The sequence below is a fragment of the Salminus brasiliensis genome, chromosome 13 (assembly GCF_030463535.1).
Source record: "Salminus brasiliensis chromosome 13, fSalBra1.hap2, whole genome shotgun sequence".
Lineage (NCBI taxonomy): Eukaryota > Metazoa > Chordata > Actinopteri > Characiformes > Bryconidae > Salminus > Salminus brasiliensis.
Window position 1 is genome coordinate 36315809 of NC_132890.1, and position 26754 is coordinate 36342562.

General features: G+C 41.1%; 1 protein-coding gene across 4 annotated transcripts in view; it reads right to left on the reverse strand.

The window, feature by feature from the left end:
* arhgap42b (Rho GTPase activating protein 42b) overlaps positions 1-15612 on the reverse strand; it is a 138534-nt gene extending 122922 nt beyond the window's left edge. For 2 of the 4 annotated variants that reach the window (XM_072694581.1, XM_072694580.1), the window contains exon 1: positions 15270-15612. In XM_072694581.1, coding sequence (XP_072550682.1) covers positions 15270-15423 — 154 coding nt within the window. In that variant the 5' untranslated portion in view covers positions 15424-15612. The remainder of the gene's footprint in view (positions 1-15269) is intronic. The other 2 variants (XM_072694583.1, XM_072694582.1) reach the window with 1 other exon arrangement.
* Positions 15613-26754: the final 11142 nt, after the last annotated feature.

The window sequence follows — 26754 nt, forward strand, 5'->3', positions numbered from 1 at the left end:
CAAACAGATTCAGACAGATTCAAACAGATTCAGCTCACTGAAATTAATGAAAGTGAACCGTCGAGACAGCCAAATCCAATCTCAGCAGAAAATCTGAATTGATTAGTGAGGTTTGTAATGTGAACAGAGCCTTATTATTATTATTATTATTATTATTATTATTATTATTATTATTATTATGGTTTATGAAAATATAGTGGATTCATTACACGGAGGGATGCATCAATACTACTTCTTCCTTTCCGATACTGATACCAGATTCTCAAGTATCTACTGATACCAAGTACCGATACCAAACTCTGACTGTGGTCATGTGTTGTAGATAAATTCCAGGAATTTTCAGTTTGGAAATTTACCATGATAATTAACAGTTAATTATGGGAATAAAATGGAAATATTCTAAGCTAAAGGTGAAATATTTTACATACAGTTGGTATAAAAAAAATATACTGAAGCATAATTTTGCCTAAAATAATTAGATATGATCCCAAATCAGTTGAGTACGCACTGAAGTTCATATTTTAATGGATAGTAACAGCATTGAAACATTAAACCAGCTAAAACAGAACAGAAGAACATTTTCATTTCAGACTAGCTTACCAAGGCTAGCAGGCTAACAAGAGGTCAGCTTACCAAAGCTAGCAGGCTAACAAGAGGTCAGCTTACCAAGGCTAGCATATGCTAGCTACCTATATTTTTTCTGTAACCAATAATTAAAATGTATTAATTATTTATTTAACATGTTGAAGACCATTAGAATGCTCTTGTAATTGAACTTTTGACTGTTCTATAAAGTTCTGCTTGCAACTAACTATGTGTCGTAGTTATTATTTGTATTGTTATGCATTCATGACTATTGACAAAAGAAAACAGTACACTGATTATGGTGTATGATATAGTTTCTTTAAATTATCCAATAGTTCCTATTAATTCAAAAATGTCTTTAGCAATACACGATATTTATCACAATATATTCAGTAAATCACAGACTAAACACATCAGTATCTACAGAATCTTCTAAACTACAGTTCAGATCCTCTCCTGTACTGAATACAGTGATTTCTACTCAACATCTGCTGCTCTTCATCTAATGAACCCTTCAGTCTAATTACACTGTTAGTAATGAAACCTGCAGCTGATCAGTGTTTATTAGCACTAACAGTCTCCTCCACATGATTAGAGAAGCTTATTATCATCACCGTAACAAAATTCATCACGATACAATTAAATATGGTCATATCGTCCAGCTCTACTGTATACCATAGTAAAACTTTAAGACCATATGAAAAAATAAAGTGGATATGGCCCAACCTTAATTTACACAGCTGACAAGCGAGTGTTACCTGAGACCATCTGTAGAAGTCACTGGATCTGGGGATGTTGTGGGAAATGATTAAACGCTGCACTGTTCCTGACTGCTAAAAATAGAAAACTGCAGCATCCCAAAGGACCCAGGCATATTCCTGATCGATGTGTCTAAGCATTTCCGTCTGAACTTCACAGGCTGATACGTGCGTTTAAGTCTGGACCACTTTTTGAACAAGTACAAATTTTACAAAAGTTTGTGGACACCTTTTCGTCCAGAGCTGCTAATGGAACCAAATGTAATAATAGGAAGTGTGTTTCCCCTTTGCTGCAGTAAAAACCTCTACTGTTCTGCAAGGGCCTTGCACTGGATTCTGGAACATCACTGCAAGGATTTGATGGCATTCTGATGATGGCCACATTAGGTACATTTAGAGCCCCAGAGCACTATTCCACTGCTCCACAGCCCAGTGCTCCCAGTGCCACAGGCCGTTATAGGCCTCTATCTTTGGGATGGCATTGGGCATGGTGACTTTACAGTTAATGCTCTTCTATGGCAATTAAGCAAGCTGCAAATGTACAACCAAACGCCTGTGTGACAGTCTTAAAGGCATACTTACAAACCTGGTGAAATGAGACTGATAAATGGTATTAGAATAGAAATATTATTAAATTATTGAAACATTATTATTAGACAAAGATGATAAAATAATGTAAAATAGTTATCCCCTCTATATAAAAACAACAAACGGACCATTTTGCCAAACCAACCCGAATTCTTCCGCCAGAATCACTGAAGGGGAGCAATCGGTCAGCCGCCCAAACGAAGCATCCATGCCAATCAAACTGCCCACAGCATCCTCGTTAAAACCTTCATTATCGGCTTCATTCAAATGGAAACACTCCCGCAAACAGAAAAGGCCCGTATGACATGAAGGAGTCTGTTCGCCAAGCCTCTATAGCCCAGAAAACATTCAGTCTAAACACTGACAAACCGAATCAGGCAAACGAGGCCGCAGCGGCGGGCCAAACATGACAAACGGCGTCTCCGGCAGTAATCACTCCGCGCCTGCATGCAGGGGATAGGACGGAATGACAAAGCAGGCGTTCTCCGTGTCCCCATTTCGAAGATGTTGCTGAAGCGCACTTGCCAGATATAGACTTGACAAAACAGCCATGCCTGGGTGAATACCCAGCCCTGTCTGTATAGACTAATGTGGGGCGTATAGTCGGTGTTGCTGTCAGTCAGCAGTAAAGGCCGAAAAACTTCCAAGCAAAAACGTTGTATCTTAATTTTTGCCGTTTTTACTTTTTCACATACACCAACTGTCTCCTCAGTTTAGCTGAGCCAATGAATCCACCCATTCACGAGGACATCCCCCATCACCTGCAAGTCAAGAAATTTACTATGGGAATTAACGGAAATAAAATGGGAATATTTAAAGCTAAAGGTGAGAAACTTATATTTAGTTGGTAAAAAAATCTACTGAAGCGGAATCTTGGCTAAAATATTTAGATATAATACCAAAACAGTCGAATAGCAAAGCTGCTCCTTAATCCCAGACAAATGGCCCATTACACACTGCAGGGCTATTGAGAAGAGCTACACCCCCTGCACTCACTGTCCATTCCCACATCACATGTCCAGCAAGTTTGGATTGTTTTTTGATTGCATATTGTATTTGATTGTAACTTTTGATTATATGAAATAATTAAGCATTTATAAAGTTCTGCTTGCAACTATATCAGTTATTATTTGTATTGTTATGGCTTCATGTCTGCTGTTGAAAACTGATGATAGTGTTTGATTTACTTCCTTTAAATTATCCAATATTTCCAATTAATTTCAATACATTTCCATAAATTTTTGCAAAATTAAAATTTTTCATAAAGGTTTTCACAATTTCCAGGGAAAGTTTACATTTTGGAATATTTCCAAAGTTCCCGAGCTAAAGTTCTCATGAAAAGTTACCAGTAATTTATGGGAAATTTTTCCCAAATTTTCCAACCCCAAGAAGCAATGCCTCCTCCAATACATGTGAGGTCAGCCACCGCCTAACCGTAGCTAACGTGCCCAGAGTGTTTAATATTATATTGGTTAACATGTATGAAACTGTAGCATGATCCAGGAATGCAGACTTTCTGGAGATGCAGATGGCCTAGAGGTTAAGGGCCAGAAGCTTCAGAGTCCGGCAGACTTCAGATTTAGGCTGTTGCTTCTGCCCAGATCATACAAATGCCAAAAGATAGACCATCTATTTATCACCTTCATGTCTTGTTGTCCCATCCTAAAGCTGTAAACCAGTGTAAATATGTGTTCTGAGACACAATCCTTTGGTAACTTGTGGGAATTCGGGTGCCAGCAGAACAGACTGCGAACTAAGAGCTCCTAAGATGCCCAGCTCTGACGGCTGTGCCGACCACCAACCCACCCAGAAAGAGCATGGCCAGTTGTGCACTCTCAGGCTCCAGCTGCTGATGGCAAAGCAGCATGGTCAAAGTGTCAGGGCGTTGCCACTGTTGGGCCCTGGAGCAAGGCCCTTCGCCCTCTCTCGGCTCTCCTGGCGCTGGAGTTGGCTGCCCACTGCTCTGGATGTGTGTGTGTGTGTGTACACATTTCGCTGTACTTAGTACAGTGACAGATACGTGCACCTTTTCCTATTAGTCTGCTGAGCCACATATTACACTGGTGTCTATACAGGTCACTTATACTTAGTGTGGAGAATGGACGCAGCAGGCCCCTCCACTCAGGAAGATTGCAGCAAGAGGATTTTGCAAAGCATCAGTGAAATCAACAAACACATAACAGCAAAAAAAACAACCATCAGACCAGCTGCGATCAGTGCCGTCAAACCAGCCAGGCAGAAGCAGAAGCATCGCCACCTTGTGCAAAGCGAAACTTGAGCAAAGGAGGAAGACGATCTTAGGATTGAGCAGTTCTGCTTTTGAACCTTCTCAGCAAGACAGTAATTATGCTCCCTTTACCTGCATCATCCGTTCCCACTAACCCACAGTGCAGATGAAAAGGCTTTAAAGTAGGTGGATGTGCTGCCGAGGCGCTACGAGCTGCTGCTGGAGTCTGGCTGTTGTCTCTTTAGTTTGGCCTCTTGTTGCCGCTGTGAATGCAGACGCACAAGATCCTGCCAAACACACGAGTTCCGAAATGAGGATACGGGCCTGGATTTGGCTTGTGGGAGTGCTTCTGCAGGGGCCACTGACACACTGAACATTCACTTCCTCTCAACCTCAACGGCCCTAGAGCAGGAAGCTCCCTCTATAACACACACTATATGTCCAAATGTTTGTGGACACCCCTTCTAATGAACGCATTCAGCTACTTTTTTTTAGTTGCACACATTGCTGACTTAGAGGTGCAAATGTAGAGAAATACTGCCAATAGAATAGGACTAACATCCTGAAGCTATATGCGCCGTGGGCTAGTTGAGGGGTATTAAGCCCCCAGCATTGAGGAGCTGTGTTGTTCTCTGGAATGATGGATGGTGGAGCTCCATCCATGACTTTTGGGATGGGATGGGGATGAGGTGAGGTGGGATTCATTCAACATCCTGACCTCACTAACACTCTTGAACCAAATCAAATCAAATCAAATTCTCACAGCAATGTTAAAATCCGGAATCCAGCTGAAAGTCTTCTTCCCTGGACAGTAGAGATACCCTTGACTTCTGAAGAAACCGTGAATGAGCAGGTGTCCCAATACTTTTGTCCACATAGCGTGTGTGTATATATACAGAACGGCTGCTTTCCTTGGGGCATTGTGATATGAGACATGTCGGCCATACTTCAAACGCTGTGACCCATCGAAGTCGAACTGACTAATATGATGGGTATGAGCATTAAGCTTTGGCACAATGCCTACAACACAAAGACAGCGAGATCCTGACAAACACACACACACATTCACACACACACACAAACACACACACACATGCACACGACTTACTGACAAACATTATCAGAGGGAAGAAAAAGGACATGGTTACACAACCTTGTTTACTGCGCATTTCCTGTGGCCAAGCCTCAAGAGCATTGCTCTTACTCACATAAACACATCAAGCTCCCAGAAGGGCTGAGAGATCCGAACAGACAACACACTGACGAGCCAGAGCGCTTAGAAAAGAAAAAAGAAAGAAAAAAAAGAAGAAGCAGCAAAACATGTCTGAAATGTCACTGTGTTGCTCCACCGGCCGCCGATTCTCAGTGCTGAATGACTTTATTCAGTTCTACGACACCATGATTATTATATTATGATTATAATCAGAGCAGTTCAACAGTTTAGATGGTTTAATAACTTTTATCAATAATTTATCAATAGTTCTGATCAGAGGAGGGTAGATGGGTCGGGTCCCCCTTGTGAGTCTTGGCTCCTCCCAAGGTTTCTTCCTCCAGCTCTGAGGGAGTTTCTCTTTGCCACTGTGGTCTTTGGCTGCTGATTGGGGGTCTTAGGTTTTCATGTGTTTATATGTTGTTGATTTCTTGTCTTTTACTAATTATTGATTGTGTGAAGCTGCTTTATGACAATAACAGTTATAAAAATCTATACAAATAGGGCCAGGTAATGGCAGTAGTGGTTTAAGAGTAGGCCTCTCGACCGATGTGACCATGCTGTGACTGATAACGATGCCGATTTTAGGCAATTACAAATTCTGATAACTGCTAATGTCAGCCAAGAACCGCCCTACTTCCATTGCATTTCCTGTTAAAGTTCTATAAAAAGTAAAGCAATAAAGACGCACAAATGAGCCAAAACATTATGACCTGCCTAATATGCTGTTGGTTCTTCATGTGCCACCAAAACAGCTCCAACCCACCAAGGCATGGACTCCACAAGACCTCTTAAAAGCGTCCAAATTGGTATCCAGCACAAAAATGTCAAAGTCCAGCAAGTTGCAAACTGGAGCCTCCGGAACGGCTCCGGACTTGCTGTTCCAGCACATCCCAGAGAAGCTTGTTCGTACTGAGATCTGTGGAACACCAGAGCAACATCTTGAACTCTTCGCCTTGTTCCTCAAACCGCATTATCCTTCTAAAAGGGCTCTCTGCAACGTCCACATGAATGCCTGGACTGTCTGTGTTTCCCAGCAGAACATCACCCTGTGCATCAAACTCCCTCCACTGACTTGTCTGGTGCCGTCACTTCTCCAGCTAAATGAGGAGAGATACTCCAGACAGGTAGAAGAATCAAGAGCATGGGCAGGTCAATGATTTTTTTTTACTTGCATTGGAATAGCAAGCCAATAGACCACCACCCAAATACCACCTTCACTGTGGTGGTCAGTCCTGTGGGGTCATGTGTAAAAATTAGCATCTCTACGTGTACGGAAAGGATCTGCAGACTGTGAACGGCATAAAGCCCCAACAGCAATGTGAAAGACTAGTGGAGAGCAGGCCGAGACATGAGAGCTGGGTGTATATATATATAATATAATATATATATATACACACACATACAGATACATATATATACACACACCTTACAACCAAAATGTCAATACAATGGTGTGTAAATGACAAATAACCCTTGCTTTGACTCTCATTTTTGATATATATCACAATACTTATCACCAAAATATCACGAAAGTATCACAATGTCCTGTTTCTTTACAGCATCGTTCAGCCCTCCGCCCTCCTCCTTTATCAGTGACGATTGTAGACGATTATGACCAAGCCTGCTCTCTCAGTCCAGCAGGCAGCGGCTTCTGTAGATCAGAGATCTGCATTAGTGTAGACCTGAACAGCCTTAATCTCCTTCTTAAAGGGTAAGGCTCTTTGATCAGACCGACCTCTGACCCAGAAGCACCCAGGAGTGCTTGGATGGAACTAATCATGACTGCAGGAACGCGAGAGAACATTAGAACATCCTGAAAGTCATCCTGAAAGAAGTTGAGCAAATGAGATGAAGGATCTCATCAGGAGAGGCTCTGAGGCATCGTCATGCTCTTGGGGGGATTCTGATTATTTACAGATTTACTTTATTACATTTCCACTCAAAAATAAACGGGTTTCTATGATCTGAACCCTTAAAATGCGTCAGACCTTCAGAAAATCCCAGACACGCAAAACACTGTGCTACAATTATGGAGATACAGTGTCATGCAAAAGTTTGGGCACCTTTGATCAAAGCCTCTAAAAGGTGACATTTAAAATTCTGTAATATTTTAAATATTTTAAATATTAAAATATTTTTGCATTTCTGTTATTTGCGTTTTTTAAAAATAAATGAATAAATAAATGAAAAAGGCCTAGACAAGGCCCAAAGCAAAAGATTGGGTACCTTGCACGGTCAGTGCTTAGCAATACCCCCTCTGGCAAGTATCACAGCTTGCAAAAGGCTTCTTGTTCTGCAAAGTTCACAGACAAACGTCTGGAGGACGTAAAAAACTAGAACTAGCACTAGAACCATATATTACGGTACATTTAAACAGAATATCCATAAAAACAGACATAAGAGTATTATCTCTATTAAAACCATTTTTTAAATAAGACAATCAGGTGGAAATACTTATTTATTATTTAGTATTAATTTTAGTATTATTTGAATAATAATATTGTAATATTACAATAGTATTATTGATTAATACTCAAGTATTATTTTGTAAAATCTGTACTTTCCAAGGAAAATACCCTCAAACCTTCCATTGGTCACCAGATTAAAAAGGAAATGTGTTTTTTTTATCTGTATTTGTATCTACATACTAGGTGATGTCACTAATTTTCATACATTTTTTAATTTTATCATTAATTCGGTACCAAACCATCGATTCTTGTGACAGCCTACTACATCCACGTATCTTGCAATGCACTAATTCCATACCTGATCCATTAAATTGTGCCTGAATCGACTTGGAACAGATCCCAACATCCATAAAAATAAAGCCTAAATTAAAATAGACTGCTCAAACCCACATCAGCAGCACAGACCTACCAGGACTTAGTGGCAATAAGTGGAAGGAGGCTGAAGTATGGCACTTTAACCACTAAGATGTGTCCTTTTTAAAGGGCCTAACCGCCACTGACAGTGAGGATGAGTGTTATCCCCTTTCCCGAGACACAGGAGTCATGGGAGAAATTAACCACAGGGGCATCTGACCTTTGGAAATGACACGCTCCCCATTGTTCCACTGAGAGAAGAGAATGAAAACACGCCGAGCTCCTGAGCCGCCTTACAAGTCATTACGCACAGTGGCATTTGTACTAGTTTGTTCCGAGGTAGAGTAGGGGACTTTATTAAAGGGACAGGCACTCCAGAGCTGTTCCACCTCTATCTGCTGCATATGGGCTCTTACTGCTGACAACGTCTCCCTCTAAGGAGACAAAAGAACCTGTGGATGTGAATGGGCACGTCTTTCAGAAGCAGGTAGGGAGGAGGTCTTAAAGGGCCTGTATTCACATTTTCCTTAATCTCTTAGAATCAACCAGCCTATTTTCTGTTACTGTGCCTTTAAGACTGATGTACACTAAGTATTGGGACACCTGCTTATTCACTTTCTTTTGAAATCAAGTGGATTAAAAAGAGCTGATCCTGCTTTTGTAGGAGTAACTGTCTCTACTGTCCAGGAAAGAAGGCTTTCTACTAAATTCTGGAGGAACATTGCTGTGGGGATTTGACTGCATTCAGCAACTAGAGCATTAGAGTCAGGTCAGAATGTTGGACGATGATCACCACTAGAGCTGGGCGATACGGAAAAATTTGATATCATGATATTTAAAGGCATTTTGTACGATATATGATATTTATCGCAATATTTTAACAATAAAATCTGCTATACAAATACTCTCCCATACTGAGTACTGTGATTTGAAATTTGCTTCACTGCAAGGAATTAAATAAGACTGATTAGAATCTTTGTAATTAAACATGCAGTTAATCAGTGCTCTTTAAGCACTGCTGATATCCACAATACACTCATAAAAGCTTATTGTGAAACACGATAACGTGGAAATTTATCCCGATACGATAAAATATTGTCATATTGCCCACCTCTAATCACCACCCCACCTCATCATCCCCAACTCCCCAGCTCATCCCAAACAATCCTTACAAACCTACATTTGGCACACTTCAGATTACAGCTGGGCAATATGATGATATTTTATCGTATCGGGATAAATTTTGTTATGGTGATACCAATAAGCTTCTCTAATCATATGGAGGAGACTGTTAGTGCTTAATAAACACTGATCAGCTGCAGGTTTAATTAGACTGAAGGGTTCATTAGATGAAGAGCAGCAGATGTTGAGTAGAAATCTCTGTATTCAGTACAGGAGAGGATCTGAATAGCAGTTTATAAGAATCTGTAGATACTGATTTTTTTAGTCTGTGATTTACTGAATGTATCGTGATAAATATCATGTGTCACGAAAAAAAAGTCTTTAAATATTGTGATCTAGTATTTTTACAATATCACCCAGCCCTACTTCTCAACTAAGAGTAACTCTATGCTTTTACCAAGGAAACATAATTATTAGGACCTTACTGACCACTATTCCACCCCTACAGCAGCCCCCCATTGGACATTCTTCAGCTCAGCGTCCAAAAACAAGTGTTTTACTGACTGTCTTTCCAACAAGTCCTGTTTTGAGTTAGATTAGCCTTTATCTACTCTCAACCCGGATACTACAGTCTGGTTAAGTGGAATCAAGCCTCTGCTTTGTTTATTTTAAACACAAGGCCACCTGATATGAAACTAGGTGCTGACGCCTTTGCGGAACTTGCGAGACTTGCGATGGAGACTGAAAGGGAGCTTCTCAAAGGCAAGGTTCCCGTTTCATTTTCTACACTCTCTGCAAAGGCAACGACGTGGAGCCTGAACGCGGCAGGTCCATCATAAAAAATCCTTCTCAGACAATAAGTGCGTTTTGCCAGCGTTTTTAATGTGTGCCATTACAATAGCCCATTATAAGCGGCTGCAACAGTCTGGAGGCCAAGCGCTTTATCTTTAAGTGGAAGACGTCTTTATCTTAGAGAAGTACCTCTGTGTTAAAATAAAGAGACAATATTGCCATTTTACAGCCCTGCCTTGACAGCCTGATAATGCAGGAGCTGGAAGTGGGGCCAGAGCCTTCCAGACATAATCACTGCACATTAATTTAAGCCCAGACCCAAACTTTCCTCCCACCGTCAGTTATTCATACACTACCAATTGCCTGGGCTGACTCTGCCGGGAACAGTTTTCCCGCACGTACCCAGACCGTACACACCTATAGCTGGTTTGCTCTGGTCGGAATCTGGTTAGGAGTTTGTAAACTGGGAGCATTTCCTCTTGTCACACAGGGGAAAAAATCCAAGTGCACCAAAATGTGTCACAACAGACCACATGAGAACATTCTCTCTGCTGATTGGTCAGACAGACCTGTCTGGGGCGGAGCTGTAAAGTAAATGCAGGAAGAAGAGGTGTCTCTGCAGTTTAACGTGGAGCAACGGTGGGTTACTTAACGCAATCCTTATGGGAATCATCTTGGAAGCACCAACTGCATCACGTCCGTCCATGACAGACAGGCCGACTTGTGACCAGGCTCCTCCCCTGCCCCTTATCCCCCTTATACACGATCGACCTCCCCGGTAGAATCATTTCTGCTTTCTTCTGGCATCTGTTCACAGCTGTAGAAGTTATCTGAGCAGTATAGCAGGTTAAACCACTGTGTAGCTCAAACGTATGGATAATACATCTGATTAGTTGATTGGTCATTTACATTTAAGGTATTTATCAGCATTTATCCAGAGCCACTTACAAAAGAGCTTCACTGTTTACTCAAGAAGAACCTCAGCTAGTTTAAATAGACTAAAATTCAGAGATCCTCTAATCTTAGACTCTACTAAACACAAGTCAGTATGGAGACCATAATACTCTTCTCTTCGCCTGAGTACTCTCAGAAGAGGAGGGTCTTCAGTCTGGGTTTGAGGACAGCGAGTATTGGACTTTGCTATTCGGACACCCAGGGGAAGTTCGTTCCACCACTTCGGTGCAGGACAGTAAAATAATTATTTAAAAAAAAAAAAAGTTTTAAATTTAGTTTAAATTCACATTTCAGAGACGTGGAAAAAAAACACCAGTTTAGAAACAGAAAGAGCTTCTGCAGTGATTTCACATTCAGGTTCACGCCTCTGTGTAAAAAGCTACTAAACTTCAGAGTTTCCTTTAAATGAGCTGCTGTAACTACTGGTTTCAGAACCAATTAACATCACATGGAAACAGACAAGGTGCTGTAAGACTGTTTTTTACTGGTTGTTTGAATACTTGTAAAAAACTGTACTCACGATGACCAAGAACATCAACTAATAAGGTCACAGAAAGCTCCATTTCTCTTTCTGATTGGCCGATTGATTAAAGACTGACCGTGCTTCATTAAAAAGCTGATTTTATGCTGTTTTTTGTGCCATAAAGTCACAAAAACAACAAACAAACAAATTTAATGGAACAAAAGTTCCATTAAATGGTAATGTTTTATGGTAATAATTATTTACGACTGGCTTTTACTGGTTATTTGATTGGTTATTAAAAAAAAATGAAAAAAATGCCATCAGTAAGCTTCATGGTATCGGTGCTCTCGGTAATAATAATAATAATAATAATAATAATAATTTATGCAAAAATCTGAAAATGGATCTAAATAAATAGTCAGGGAAGCTTGATTTGCAGTCTAGTCTCACTGCATTTCATCTCTTATGTAAAATGTCCTAACATTAGTACTTCTCTTTGGGGTGGGGGTGTAGAGGAGTGTAGGCCTACTGCAGCAAACTCTGTGCTAAGTTAGCTTCAAGCTAAGCTCAGCTCCACACAGAGTTTCCCTCACTGCTGCCAACCACCACAGTTATAAACCACTGTGACTGGATGAGCAGCAGTGTGCTCTCGCCAGCATCCAGTGCTTGGGTAGAATTATTAATTTTGTGTTTTTACGGTTTACGATGGACAAATGGAGGGAGCAGCTTTCTGGTCCAGCCTCAGCCACGTCCATTTCACAAGGAGACACAAACTGTGAACGCCTGACGTGACCACGGCTTAAGTCAGATTAACACTGTACCAGTTATCAGTGTATATGTGTAATGAATCCTTTACATTAGCCATAACATTAGCACCACTGACAGCTGAAGTGAAAAACATTGATCATCTTCATCTACGGCGGCTCCTGTCTGTCGAGGGGTGGAGCTACATATTAGGCAGTGAGTGAACAGTCAGGTCTTGAAGGCGATGGAGGTGTTCTAGATAAACGACTTGGTTTAGAACACTGGTATGTCGTAGTCACCACAAACGTTCTCCAAGAAAGGACAACCTGGGCATCAATGGGCACCTTGGGCTCATTGATCTAATCCATGGAGGCCCCGCCCACCTCACACCTTTCAGGACTTACAGGATCTGCTGCTAACATTAGTCTTGATACCACAGCAGGACACCTTCAGAGGTCTTGTGGAGGCCATGCCTCGAAAGGTCAGATCTGTTGTGGGGGCACAAGGGGGACCGAATCCATTTTTTTTGAGGGTATAGATACTTAATAAACCAGCAGAACTTTGATGGTCATCCTCTTGCTTTCAGAAACGGTCAGCAGAAGAAGGTAACGTAACCCCGAAATCTCCTCGAGCAAAAATAAACAGAAGAGGAAAAAACATATGAGGCCCAATACGCCTCCACGGCTGTTCCCTGTAGACCTGCTGAGGAACGTCTTAGTACATCTAGTACATCCAGTATCAGCTGGCATAGGATGTTCCTACACTGAGAGATACTGGGTGTACCAAGAAGGGTGTACTCGATATTCTTACTGTTATACTTCCGGCCTAAATTACCATGCTCAATCTTGAAAGGACGAGCGTCTAAGTGCTCAACCAAATGGCCTTGTACAGAACATTTAATAGATTAAATAGAAAAAATAATAATAATAAATGAGTACCCTGTAGGTTCTCTGAACTACCTGCTGAGTGTTTTCATGGATGTGAAACATGTGGCTGATTCAAATGACACTAATTAACTGGACACTGGTGAATAATTACATATGCAGTGAGAGAACATCTATTAATTTATCTGATATGATCCATTATACTCACGATGACCAAGAACATCAACTAATAAGGTCCCAAAAAGCTTAATTTCTATTTCTGATTGGCCAATTCAATTAAAAAATGATCATGCTTCATTAAAAAGTTGATTTTAAGTGTCATCTGAAAACACCCAGACAAAAAATATACTGATCTAAGGCCCCGCCCACATGTAGCCGGATATTTCTAAAAACAGAGATTTTCGTCCACACCGAGACAAAAACGCTTGCATGAGCATGCTAGCCCTGTAAGTGTGAAAGAAAGAGAGACACTTCAAAACACCACAAAGAAGAAAGAAGAAAACATTTGGGTTTAATCCCAAATGACACACCGCTCCCTATGTAGGGTACTACACAAGTCAGGAAGTGACAGATTCTAAATCTTAACAGAGGGTCATTATTTATATATCTGTAACAGACCTGGATTATATTCGTTCAGATGAGGAAATCTGAAGTCGAGGGCTATCTGAGTGTAGACGATGTAGTGTTATGACTTGCGTAGTTCACTATATAGGGAGTAAGGGGGTATTTGAGATTGAGCCAGGTGGAGATTTTTGAAAGCTCTGTTTTTTAAGTGTTGTCGTACGGACGGGAAAGCCAAGCTTTATGAAAATGCTGACGTCACAACACATGCATGTGTCTGGATGAATCTCAAAAAACATATTAATTCGTATATAGTGAACAACATAAGCAATAAAACTTAAATCATAACATAAAAAAGTGTTTATATGTGGACAGAGGATGCCAAAACATCTGTTATAAATAAATAAATAAATAAATAAATAAATACAAATATCTGGACACATGTGGGCGTAGCTACCCACCTCTGCCGAGGTCAGTATAGATAAAAGAGCATACAGTGGTGTGATAAACGACACCGCGGCCTGCTCTTCTGAACAGTATAGATGTGGGTGGTCAGCCTAGTTTGACTGACCACCCACAGTACACTCAGATGAGCGAACCGCGGCGTCATTTATCACGATGATGTGAACACATCGCCAGATTGCCCACCTCTGATGAGGCCCGTATAGATACGTGTGTAGTAGGGGTTCTATGTTAACATGGCATGATAAATGACTCCACTCTTCTGACAATGCTGTGGGTGGTCAGTCAAAGTGGACTGGAATTAATAGCTAATCACACTGTGATGGTAACTGGTAAAGTTCTCAGAGTGTTTTCATGGATGTGAAACATGTGGCTGGTTCAAATTACACTAATTAACTGGACATTGATGAATAAATACATATTAAGAAAAAGAATCTGCAGTGTGAGAACGTCTATTAAATTATCTGATATGATCAATTATACTCTCAATGACCAAGAACATCAACTAATAAGGTCCCAAAAGCTCCATTTCTCTTTCTGATTGGCCAATTGATAAAAAACTGACCGTGCTTCATTAAAAAGCTGATTTTATGCTGTTTTTTATGCCAGAAAGTCACAAAAACAACAAACTCTTTACAGGCCGTGTTTCCATGTGGACTGGGGGAGTGGCTGGCACCTCCTGAAACTTCATCAACATTAAATCCATCCAAATATCTCCAAAAAGGGAGCTGTTTCCCGGACACGGGTTCTTTAAAAGTGGCACTACTTTCTGTTCTGTGTGTTCTAACAGGACCCTGGGACACCTCACTGTGATTCTTCTCAGGATATGAGATGTTTCCAAATGTTTTTCTGCCCAAATCACTAAAGAATATTAATATACACACAGTAATTAATAATGCTTTTCACCAAAGAAACAGACCCCCCCCCCACCCCCAACCCCCCCTCAGAGACCACTACCCCACCGGCCGGAGCTGGAAAGCTCTGAATGACAGTGCTGACCGAACCGCTGACCGGGCTGCAGTGTGAGGGGAGGCAGGGTGTGAGGCAGGGGGTGAGGCAGGGGGTGAGGCAGGGGGTCAGTCACCTCCACTTACTTTTCAGGGCTCCTATGAGAGAGTTTCCGTCTTTGATCAGCTCCTTGATGAACTTGTTGGTTCGCTCGAGCTCAATTTCATGGCATTTCAGCCGGTCTCTGAAGTCCGGGCTGTCCAGAAAAGCGTCGCTAAACTCCAGAGTCGGGAGTCCCATTTTCTCCTTCCTCTCCACCTCCAGACTGTCCGGCCAGCTGCTACAGAGCCGGCGCTACACCCGCCTCGCCACCATCACTCACAACTATCCAGCGACCTCTCTCTCTCTCTCTCTCTCTCTCTCTCTCTCTCTCTCTCTCTCTCTCTCTCTCTCTGTCTCTCTCTCTCTCTCTCTCTCTCTCTCTCTCTCTCTCTCTCTCTCTGTCTCTCAGCTCTCTCTCTCTCTCTCTCTCTCTCTCTCTCTCTCTCTCTCTCTCTCTCCTGCCCTGCTCTCCTGCACTTCCGTCCTGCAGGCTTTGGGTTTTTCTCTTTTGGGTTATTCACTTTCCCCACAAACTCCGCGCGCGAGGCAGCGAGACTCCTGCTGGCTGCTCCACACAGAGCCACAGAGGCCTCCAGCTGATCAGCTGATCAACGCCAGAGTGCAGAGAGTGAACCCACCACAGCCTAGTCTACCTACCTTTCTTCCTTTATTATATATATATATATATATATATATATATATACACACACACACACATATACATATGTATGTATATATATATATACACACACATATATAAATATATATATATATACACACACATGCATAAATATATATATATATATACACACACATATATAAATATATATATATACACACACATATATAAATATATATATATATACACACACATATAAATATATATATATATACACACACACACATATAAATATATATATATATATACACACACACATATATAAATATATATATATATATACACACACACATATATAAATATATATATATATACACACACACACATATAAATATATATATATACACACACACATATAAATATATATATATACACACACACATATAAATATATATATACACACACACATATAAATATATATATACACACACACACACATATATAAATATATATATACACACACATATATATATATATATACACACACACATAAATATATATATATACACACACACACATATATAAATATATATTTATTTTTGACATTATTCAGTATATGTTAGACCTGTTTAACCCACATTTACTTAGTTATTGATTTTGTGAAATATATATTTGGCTTTATTAAGTTGACACGTGCTGCTTAATTGGTGTTGGTGTTTAATAAGATTGAAAATATTCATTTAAAATATTTAAAAGTTTAATTAATATTAATATTATTATGCATGTGCTCTACTACATATTATATATATGTAGCTATATAATGTAGCACAATGCTGTGGATATATAGTATACCACATTTGTGAATATGTATATATATATAAAAAATTAAATTGACTATTACATTAAAATATTATTTTATAATATTATAAAATATTTATATTTAAAATAATTGTAATTATTTCAATAGTCATGTACTCTGTATATATATATACACACATTTTTAAAGTATTAAACATTAAGTATTAAACTAGTAATAAAATAGTAACTTTTTTAAAGTATTAAATGAAAATATTATTTTAAAAATATTTATATTTAAAATAATTGTAATTTCAATAGTTGTGTGCTCTGTATATATATACACACATTATTTAGCATACATTAGACCTGTTTTAACAACATTAACTAATATTTAAATATATATATATATACCTATGCACCTACTCATTCATGTATTTATCTACCCAGCCAATCATGTGGCAGCAGGGCAGTGTATAATATAAAGAGGGCTTCAGGTAATGTTTACAGCAATCATCAGAATTTGGCATGATTGTTGGTGGCAGACAGCCTGCTTTGAGGATTTCTGTAAGATGCTGATCTCCTGGGAATTTCACCACAACAGAGTGGAGTAGGCTAATAAAGAAAAAACATCCAATGAGTGGCAGTCCTGCAGACGGAAACATCTTAATGAGAGAGGTCAGCAGAGAGAGCCCAGACTGGGTTGAGCTGACAGAAAGGCTATAGTAACTCTGATGACCACTCTACAGTAGACCATAGACCGAAATGCCTTGTATTGAAAGCCTAGGCCGGTGAGGGTGGGGTTGAGTACTGTTGCTGACCATGTGCATCCAGGGCCGGCCTAAGCCTTTATGGGGCCCAAAGCAGAATTTCATTTGGGGTCGCCCGTACCACCACCTCAGCACCTCAGATGCATCATCATTTCATAGGGAGAGGGATATTGCGCAATACCGTGAATACCTGCATTCGCCCAACCATGGCAGCAGCAGGAATTGATTAACCTACTATTGGTGTTCCAACTATGACAGTAAATTAATATAAGACCATTTAATACCATGTAATAACATTTTGCTTTATTATTCAATGTTATTTTTAAATATAAATTTTGTATCATAATATCATTGTGCTCTTGGGGGCCCCCTGGTGGTCGGCTCTGTGTGCATCCCTTCATGACCACAGTTTATCATCTTCTAACAGCTACTTCCAGCATGATCCAAAGCAGATGTCATGGATTAGGATTATTATAGTCAATATACTGTTTATACTAATTGATTAATTGACTTATGAAGCATGTATGAAAAGTAATAGCCCCCTTCAGACCAATAACATCTTGCATGATATTTACACACTCAATTAGAGCTTTAGGACTATATTGTATTCTGGCAGTATGTGTGTATTGTATGTTGGCAATCAGGACGATGAACAGAGTGTCTGGAAACCCCAGCTGCACTGTACAGTCATGTGCTCTAACATGCCCGAGTCAGCTCAGGAAGGCCTTAACGTTCAGGTAATGATAGCCTGTGACACAGACACCTGAAGAAGGGCCTCATCATTAGCTAGGTGTGGTTCTGCAGGGCTCTGCCAGTGTTTTCAGGTTTAACATGGAGTAGTTGTTAAGGTGGTCATGCGTTCTTATTCACGGCGGTTTCTTATGGTCGCTCATTATGGGTCCACAGTTTGTCATGGACTAACACAGGCACTTGACTCCTGTCGTTAGCTCAAACCTAAGCCCTGCTGGATCTGAATTAGGTTTGCTGGAGTGGGAAACTGGACAGCAGGCTAATTACAAGATGTGGTTTAGAAAATGCTGACCCAAGAGAGTGATAGGAGATTTTTTAGGCCTGAAACTATAGTTATGATTTGGGACGGCAAACAGCAAAGTGCCTGATACTGTAATTTCTGCTTTGGGCCGCCAGTAAAGGACATGCTTTTCTGGACATGCTTTCCTACAATAGCTGTGTCCAATCCTTACTGTAAATGTAACTATTGCTCACATCGAGAAATGAGAGCTTTTTTGCATATGAGGTGGAAATACAGGGCGTTCATAACTTTGGGATAAATGGTACGACAGTACTGTCTGCCCTGGTGGGGCAAGAAATCCCTGTGGATCCAGCTGTATTACTGCTTAACGATGACTCCAATTTAAATCTAAGAGGGAAAACAAAGGAAGATTTGGCTCACTGGCTTAAAAAAATAAAAGATTTCACAGAGGTGTCTTCCCCCACAAAATCTGGCTATTTCAACTAGATGGCATAGTTATGTTAGAATTGGCCACAGATAGAATCAATGAAGCTAAAACATCTGCTCTTCAGACATGGAGGCAGGTTCATTTTGCTGTGATGAAAAGATTGGAACAAAATGGTATGCTGCACACCCTCGCATATTTATTTATTTATTAAAAAAAACATTTCACCCTTTTTGTTAAATCATATTTAATCAATTATATGTATAAAATGTATGCACATGAAAGGGAATGGATGGAGCAGTGGAATAGGGAGGGATGGGGTTGGATGGGGTGGGACTGGGAGGGATGGGGGTGGGACTGGGAGGGATGAGGTTGGGACGAATTGTGTTGGGACGGATCGGGTTTGGACTGTAAGGGATGGGGTTGGGACTGGGAGAGATGGGGATGGGACTGATTGGGTTAGGACTGGGAAGAAATGGGGTTGGGACTGGAATCGGGTTGGGGCGAATGGGGTTGGGACTGGGAGGGATGGGGTTGGGACTGGGAGGGATGGGGTTGGGACGGATGGGGTTAGGACTGGGAAGAAATGGGGTTGGGACTGGAATCGGGTTGGGGCAAATGGGGTTGGGACTGGGAGGGATGGGGTTGGGACTGGGAGGGATGAGGTTGGGACTGGATGGGTTTGGTACTGGGAGAAATGGGGTTGGGACTGGATGGGGTTGGTACTGGGAGAAATGGGGTTGGGACTGGATCGGGTTGGTACTGGGAGAAATGGGGTTGGGACTGGATGGGGTTGGTACTGGGAGAAATGGGGTTGGGACTGGATGGGGTTGGGACGGATGGGGTTGGGACTGGGAGGGATGGGACAGATGGGGTTAGGACTGGGAGGGATGGGGTTGGGACTGGGACGGATGGGGTTGGGACTGGAAGGGATGGGAAAGAATGTTATGTTTTTCAGATTTTCTCTTGTGATATTATTGTGATTAAAAAGCTGGTTGATTCACAAAATAAAATGACATTTTAATCATAAAAAATAATACAGCCATGTAAAGTTATAAGTGGAAATGAATAAAATACACATTTCAGCACAGCAGCCCAGTGTCACCTAAACAAACATTCAGATCTTCTGGAGTTCAATAAATACATCAAATCTAGGTTTAAATTATCGACCAAATCTGTTACTGACTCATGAGTCTGAATCACTTTTTAATAGAAATTAATGTTCAAGTATTCAAGGTTCTAATGTACTGTGTCCCTATTGTAATTATTTAGCATATAACACTAATTATACACTCTAAAACTGCTGAGCTATTTTTCTACCCTAATGCTGCAGTGGGAGGGGAACACAGCATCCATAGCCAAAAGTGCAGAGAGGAGAAAGGCTAAAGCTGAGTTACTTTGCAGGATTATTAATACACCGATCAGCCATAGCATTATTAGCTGCCACAATAGATTCAACCATTCGGGGTCTCTGAGAGCTCGCAGAATGATCGTTAATGCCTTGCTAGCCCCTGACAAATATCTAGCAGGTTTAATATCTGGACCGCTCAGTGGCTCAGTAGATATGGTATCGTGAAAAAAAGTGTTGAGACTGGACGTTAGTGCAGTGTCTAGCTACAGCCAATAAGAGCGCAAGACAGGGGGTCCGGAGAAAGCCAAGGGGGTTATCTATTTTCTAATCCATATTCTTTTACTTGTCCTTCTGCGTGTTTTTACTGCAAATCATCTCTTACGATTACGGCCTCCAAAAATGGGTTTCACACATGGCATCGCATCAGTACTCGTACAAGTTTTCGTAAAAACACTTTTCACGTTTTCGGAGGGCAGACAGAATCGTTGTGGGTTCCTACTGGTGAAAGATTTCGGCCGTTTCTCAGTATGCATCCTTGCATCCCTGCAATCCCTAGGAACGATTAAAGTTCCTGGATATCTTCTTTATCCATCCTGAAAACCAAGGATACGTCGGTTGGCGACTTTCCTATGAGAACAAAGAGAAAAACACACTGTATTTTAAATAAACGGTGCTGCTCAGTAGGTGAAGGTAATGCCCCCCATGTTGGTCTGCCAACCTCCATTAGCTCAAAAGAAGAAGAAGAAATGGTGCACCTGGTTCTGCTTTTAAAAACGAGGTGAGAAATGGCTCGTATACTCTCCTGTGGTAGCCTTAGCTAAGCTGGTTAGCTTTGGATAATAGTCCAACTATCCGCTGGGCTCATTGTAAGGCCCAATAGCAAGTACACAGGACATCTCATGCTTATGTTCCTGCAAGCTCGTTCTTGCAAGGTAACTTGCCAAGAACCTTCTTTTCCAAGAACACAGGTTCGTTCTTCGCATCCTTGGTATTGGGAAACACCCCTTCTCATTTGTGACCCCAAGTAGTGTGAAGGTGGAGTTCAACCATCTGAAGCCTCTAAAAGTTGTGTAGTGTAAACCTGGCATTACCAAACAAAAGTAAGACTAGACTTCATCACGGCTCTGCTTTTAATATTTGGTGAATTACTTTGCTTTCTAGGGTTTTAATCATCTATATTCATCAACAAACATGCCAGAATATCTAATATCTACTATTAGTATTAGTAAATACCATAGTGAGGCATCTTGATAGACTAATAAGTACCCAACAAGTGCATTAGCATGTCTGGTGGGTGCTATGAGCCGGCAAAACTTGTAAAATAATCTGAATATGTGGCCTCGCACGCCTTGATTCACGTCTTGGGGAGAGTAGCTGCACATAATAAAATAAAGTACAATAATGGAGGTTGCGATTCCTTAAAGAGGAATAAAATTCGTGAGAAAGCGAGAGCTGGTAAGAGAAGGAGAGTGAGTGTAGCGTATATAGCCAGCAGGCCCGCACTCCAGGTGAGATTTATATGTCGGTAAGACCGGCAAAGCTGCTGGATTTCCAGTGACCAGGAGCAACACTCTGAGTCTGATGAAACAGGAAAGACATATGTGTCTACAATAAAGCAAACCCCCGAAACAACACCATCACCGAGAGCTGTAGCGCTCTCCCACACCACCCATAACCAATATAAGATCAGGCCAAGTTCCCCGAGAACGTCCACCGTGGGCATAAACCAACAGAATTGAGCTGTAAGTCAAGGTCCTCGCATTTGTCCGCTGACGATCGGTGACACATCAAACAGAAAGCATCCCCCCCCCCCACCCCTCCATCCAAACAGGCTGGCCGAGCGTAACGTGTGTGGCTGGGTGTAATTACGTTTTCTGAGAGATCACGCCGGAACTAATGAGAGAAGGGAGACGTCGAGCTCGGAATTAATACCTTGCTAAATGAAAGTAATTAGACTTGAGCCTAATTGGAGCCGGTGGAATCGGGCACAAACTCAGGGCACACGGGGACGATAATGATGTCAAATTCCAAACGAGTATTTTGGTCGATGCAGAGGGAGTGACAAAAAAGAGAGAGAGAGAGAGAGAGAGAGAGTGGATGTCACATTGTTCAAATGTCTTATTTGTATGCCATGCCATATTTTATTCACTCTTCAGTTTCTGACTGTGTGCGTTGGCATGTATTTAGCCACTTCCAGGGACTAAACGGATCCACAGAAATAGAAAGACATTAAAGTATGAATGCTGAGGACATCTGGCTACAGGGTTGCCAGAACTAGCAAAGATATCCAGTTCAAAAGAAGGTGAAAACCCATCCATCAGATGCTGAAACTAGCCCAGAATTTGAATTGTGACATTATATATATATATATATATATATATATATATATATATATATATATACTCAGGATTAATTACTGTAATGGTCTCTTAACTGGACATCCAATCAAACATGTCCAGAGTTCTCATTTGGAGCAAAAGAAGCAAAGGTGTCAAAAGTATTGACATTCATTCCTCAGGTAGAAGTGAGTGGAGATACTAGGTTTTAAAAGACTTCTATAGAAGCTGAAGTATCAACTGAAGCTTTTTACTCCAGTAAAAGTGTAAAAGTACTGGTTTCAGAACGACTTCAAGTAGAAAAGTAAAAGTAATGGAAGGAAAACAAAGGCCAGAAGCTTAAGCAACGCCACAGGGGTCTATAGTGCACTACCCCACCTTAGGGGTCTATAGTGCACTACCAGCTTAACGCCCAGCTATAGGAGCTTATGTTAAGCTCAAACTTGCAGAGCACACCTGAGAGTTGGGTCGGATCGAGAGCAGATTATGCTCTCAGTTTGTTTGGGGCCGGACCCGGACCACGTTCTCCCAAAGATCTTGGTTCAGTTATTTTGGTCTGCATTTGAGTGCGATTACTGTGTTCACAGCTGCCTAATCGAATCACATCAAGGGTGAAAATGGGTCAGATTTAAAAAGTGCAGATGTGAAAACGCCCTAAAATATTAGCATTAACATAGCATTAGCAATATTCAGCTCCATACCACAAATAACCCACAAAATATATGAATGCTAACTTGTACGAGACAGCTTGCTCAGCAACTGTGTGCCAAGGAGGGCCCTCTCTGAATGGGGACGTTTAACAGGCTCGGGTCATTCCACCACAATGAAAATGAGCTCAAAATAACAACAAACCACAGAAAATTGAGCATCAAGCAGCCTGGTTCGGAAATAGGTGGTGCATTCAGCTGAGCTCATAATTCTGACCTGCAGACTACAGATCTACAAGAAGACATGCTGGACCAAGGCCAGAAAGAGTGTAAATGACCTTAGCCATCCAAACAATCGGTCAGGGGCCTGCTTCCACTCCCTAAAGGCAAACACAGAGGGGATGAGGAGGAGGTTCTTTGCACAAGCAATTCAGACTCTGAACAGAAACTAGCGTGGCATTAGCAGCACCCTGACCGCCAGCCTCATCCAGCATCACTACTTTAGTGTTAGCATCGATACCGTGACATTAGCATGGTTACTGTGACAGCTGATGGCCTCAACCAGCATCACTACTGTATTGTTACAGTGGCATTTGCCGGCCTCAACCAGCATCACTACAGTGGTGTTAGTATCACTACAGCAGCAACCGCCGGCCTCCTCAAACATCGATACAGCGGCATTAGCATTGGCATCTTGCATTTGCATCTCTAGAAAGTTGTTTTTCATGGAAAAAAAAAATCTTTTTATATTTTTGATACATTTGACTCGCTTTTAGTGTCACCAAAATACGTTGAGCAGTGTTACTCATGCAACATTAAGTGATTTTAATATTGAAATAAAATAATGAAGGCAATTTGCAATTTTCTCACAGTGAGTTTGAAACTGAAGTGGCAGTGGGTTATATTTTAGAAAATGTGCTCAAATGTGAGTCATTTCGTCAGTGGGTTTAAAGCCTTACTGATGTTTTATAATCCATCAGGCCATGTTTTGAATGTTAACTTTCGTACCCTGTTTGCCACTGCAAGAATGGATAAGACAAAATCCTGCATGATTGTAACATGAGGCCTTCAATAACAGGTTGGCAGGAAAGGCATTTAGCACATGCAGGATACACTGTATTTCACACAGCACATTATGTAGGGGACGGTCAATTACTGCAATGGGAAGTAAAATTATTCCGCAGGCTTTTGAGCTGTGAATGCGGCGTCCTTTGGCATGGCACAAAGGATTAGCCACAGGCTTCCCGACCACCTGAGACTAAAAAATGGCCATAATAGCTGCTGCGATGGCCCTGTGAATGCCAAACACAATGTAATTGTGCGTTGCTTGGAGGGAGAATGTTAGGAGAAAGTGTCATGTGAAAAAAATGAAATAAATATACAAAAAAGCGAGAGCACGTTAGCGTGTGGTAGCTGACTGTACGAAGCTGGGCTAATTGCAGTGGGGAAACGGCAGCCTGCGGTGTCTTTCAAGGCAATTCGGTTTAATTAGGATGATGCTCTGCAAGGAAACAAATACAGGGGCCAAATGTAACCTCAAACACACAAGCAGGGATATACTACATCACGCCAACACACACATATGCATTCATATACATGCGCACACCCCAGCTTGCATTAGTGGAGCTCCAACGGAGGCTGTGAATGCTGCTATATTGTAGAGGCATGCCTGCAGCAACACAGACACGGCTCTATAATACAGTAACAGTAATTCTAGTATGGAAATATAGTAAAACAGTGAGTCGTATGTAAAATAGTTTTACACTAAATGAATGAGTTATTAACAGTTTCCGAACTTTTTCCATGCATTCCCTTTGATTTGGCCTAATAAAATATTGAAATACAGCATGCTGCTTGTTTTAAATTAGTTTCCTGAGTACTGGTTAACATCACAACCTGTCCACACTCTGCTGCTGGAAGGCATTACTCATTTTTTACTGGCAACCCAAATGCCACCCTGATAATACGTTAATAATCGGTCGAAAAAGAATATGTCCGTGTATAAAACTCAATTGGAATAGACTAGTCTTATTGAGGCCATTCCGACAGTTTCTATCAATTATAATTCATAATTCATATCAATCTATAAATAATTAGTTGAGTAGAAGAATAATAGCCATGCAAACACCTGAATAATTCTGACCGAACTTTCTGACCTGCAGACTATCTACAACAAGACATGCTAGACCAAGGCCAAAAAGAGTGTAAATGACCTTAGCCATCCAAACAATGGACTCTCTTCTATGTTGTGGTCAGGGGTGTGCTTCCACTCATTAAAAAAACAAGAGAGGATGAGGAGGAGATTCTTCCCACAGGCAATTCAGGCTCTCAACCAGGACAGCAATTAGGACTACCCACCTCACACACACACACACACACACACACACACACACACATCAACCTTTCCCTACCATGGCATTAGCAGCGCCCTGGCCACAGACCTCATCCAGCAACACTACTTTGGTGTTAGCATCGCTACCATGGGATTAGCATTGTTATTGTGACAGCTGGTGGCCTCAACCAGCATTAATACCGCATTGCTACCGCGGCATCCGCTGGCCTTAACTGGCAATCACTATCGTGGTGTTAGTAGCACTACAGCAGCAACCGTCGGCCTTGCCCAACATTGATACAATGGCATTAGCATTGCCATTGCGTTTTCATTGAATACATTTGATACATTTGACTCACTTTTAATGTCACCAACATACGTTCAGCAGTGTTACTCATGAAACATTAAGTGATTTTAATATGAAAATAAAATAATGAAGGCAATTAGCAATTTTCTCACAGTGAGTTTGAAACTGAAGTGGCAGTGGGTTGTATTTTAGAAAATGTGCTCAAATGTGAATCATTTCATCAGTGGGGTTATAGCCTTACTGATGTTTTATAATACATCAGGCCCTGTTTTGAATGTTAACTTTTGTACCCTGTTTGCCACTGCAAGAATGAATAAGAGAAAATCCGACCTGTATACATTCCCAATCAGAAAGTTTAAATATGTTCAGTGCATGTTAACGCAAGAGTCTAGCTCATATGGTATAAGGCAACGACAATAGGCATTGTTACTGGAATAGGGACTCTAAATGTTCTGCAGGGGAAAGAGAATAACATAAAATCATGAATGTCTGCCTTATCATACTGGCATTGTGCTTCCACTCAAAATCTGTCAAGTCCTTTAGCATGAATCTCTGCCACCAGTCTTTACTGCGCACTTTCATCCAGTGGTTTAGTGTATCCAGCGATGGGACAGGACTCCAGCATGTGCATCGGAATGTTATCGGACATGACCTCTTCCTCTCGCCTCTTCTTTAATAAGTGAATGTGAAGTACATTTTCCTGAATCCGCCATCATTTTAAAGCAATTAGAAAAACACACACACCCCAACTGAAAACTGCTGCTCCTCTTACTCTGACCAGACTTACATGATGCTTGTTGTCATGGTAACCGGTATATGAAATGGTCCTTTACACATGCACATCATTTTGGATCGGATTACTTGTAGTGTGTATGTAAATGGAGGTTTACTCAGGCTGTGAGAAGAATTCAAACGGATTGGAGAAAATCTTTTAAATTGAAATGCAATAGCTAACCC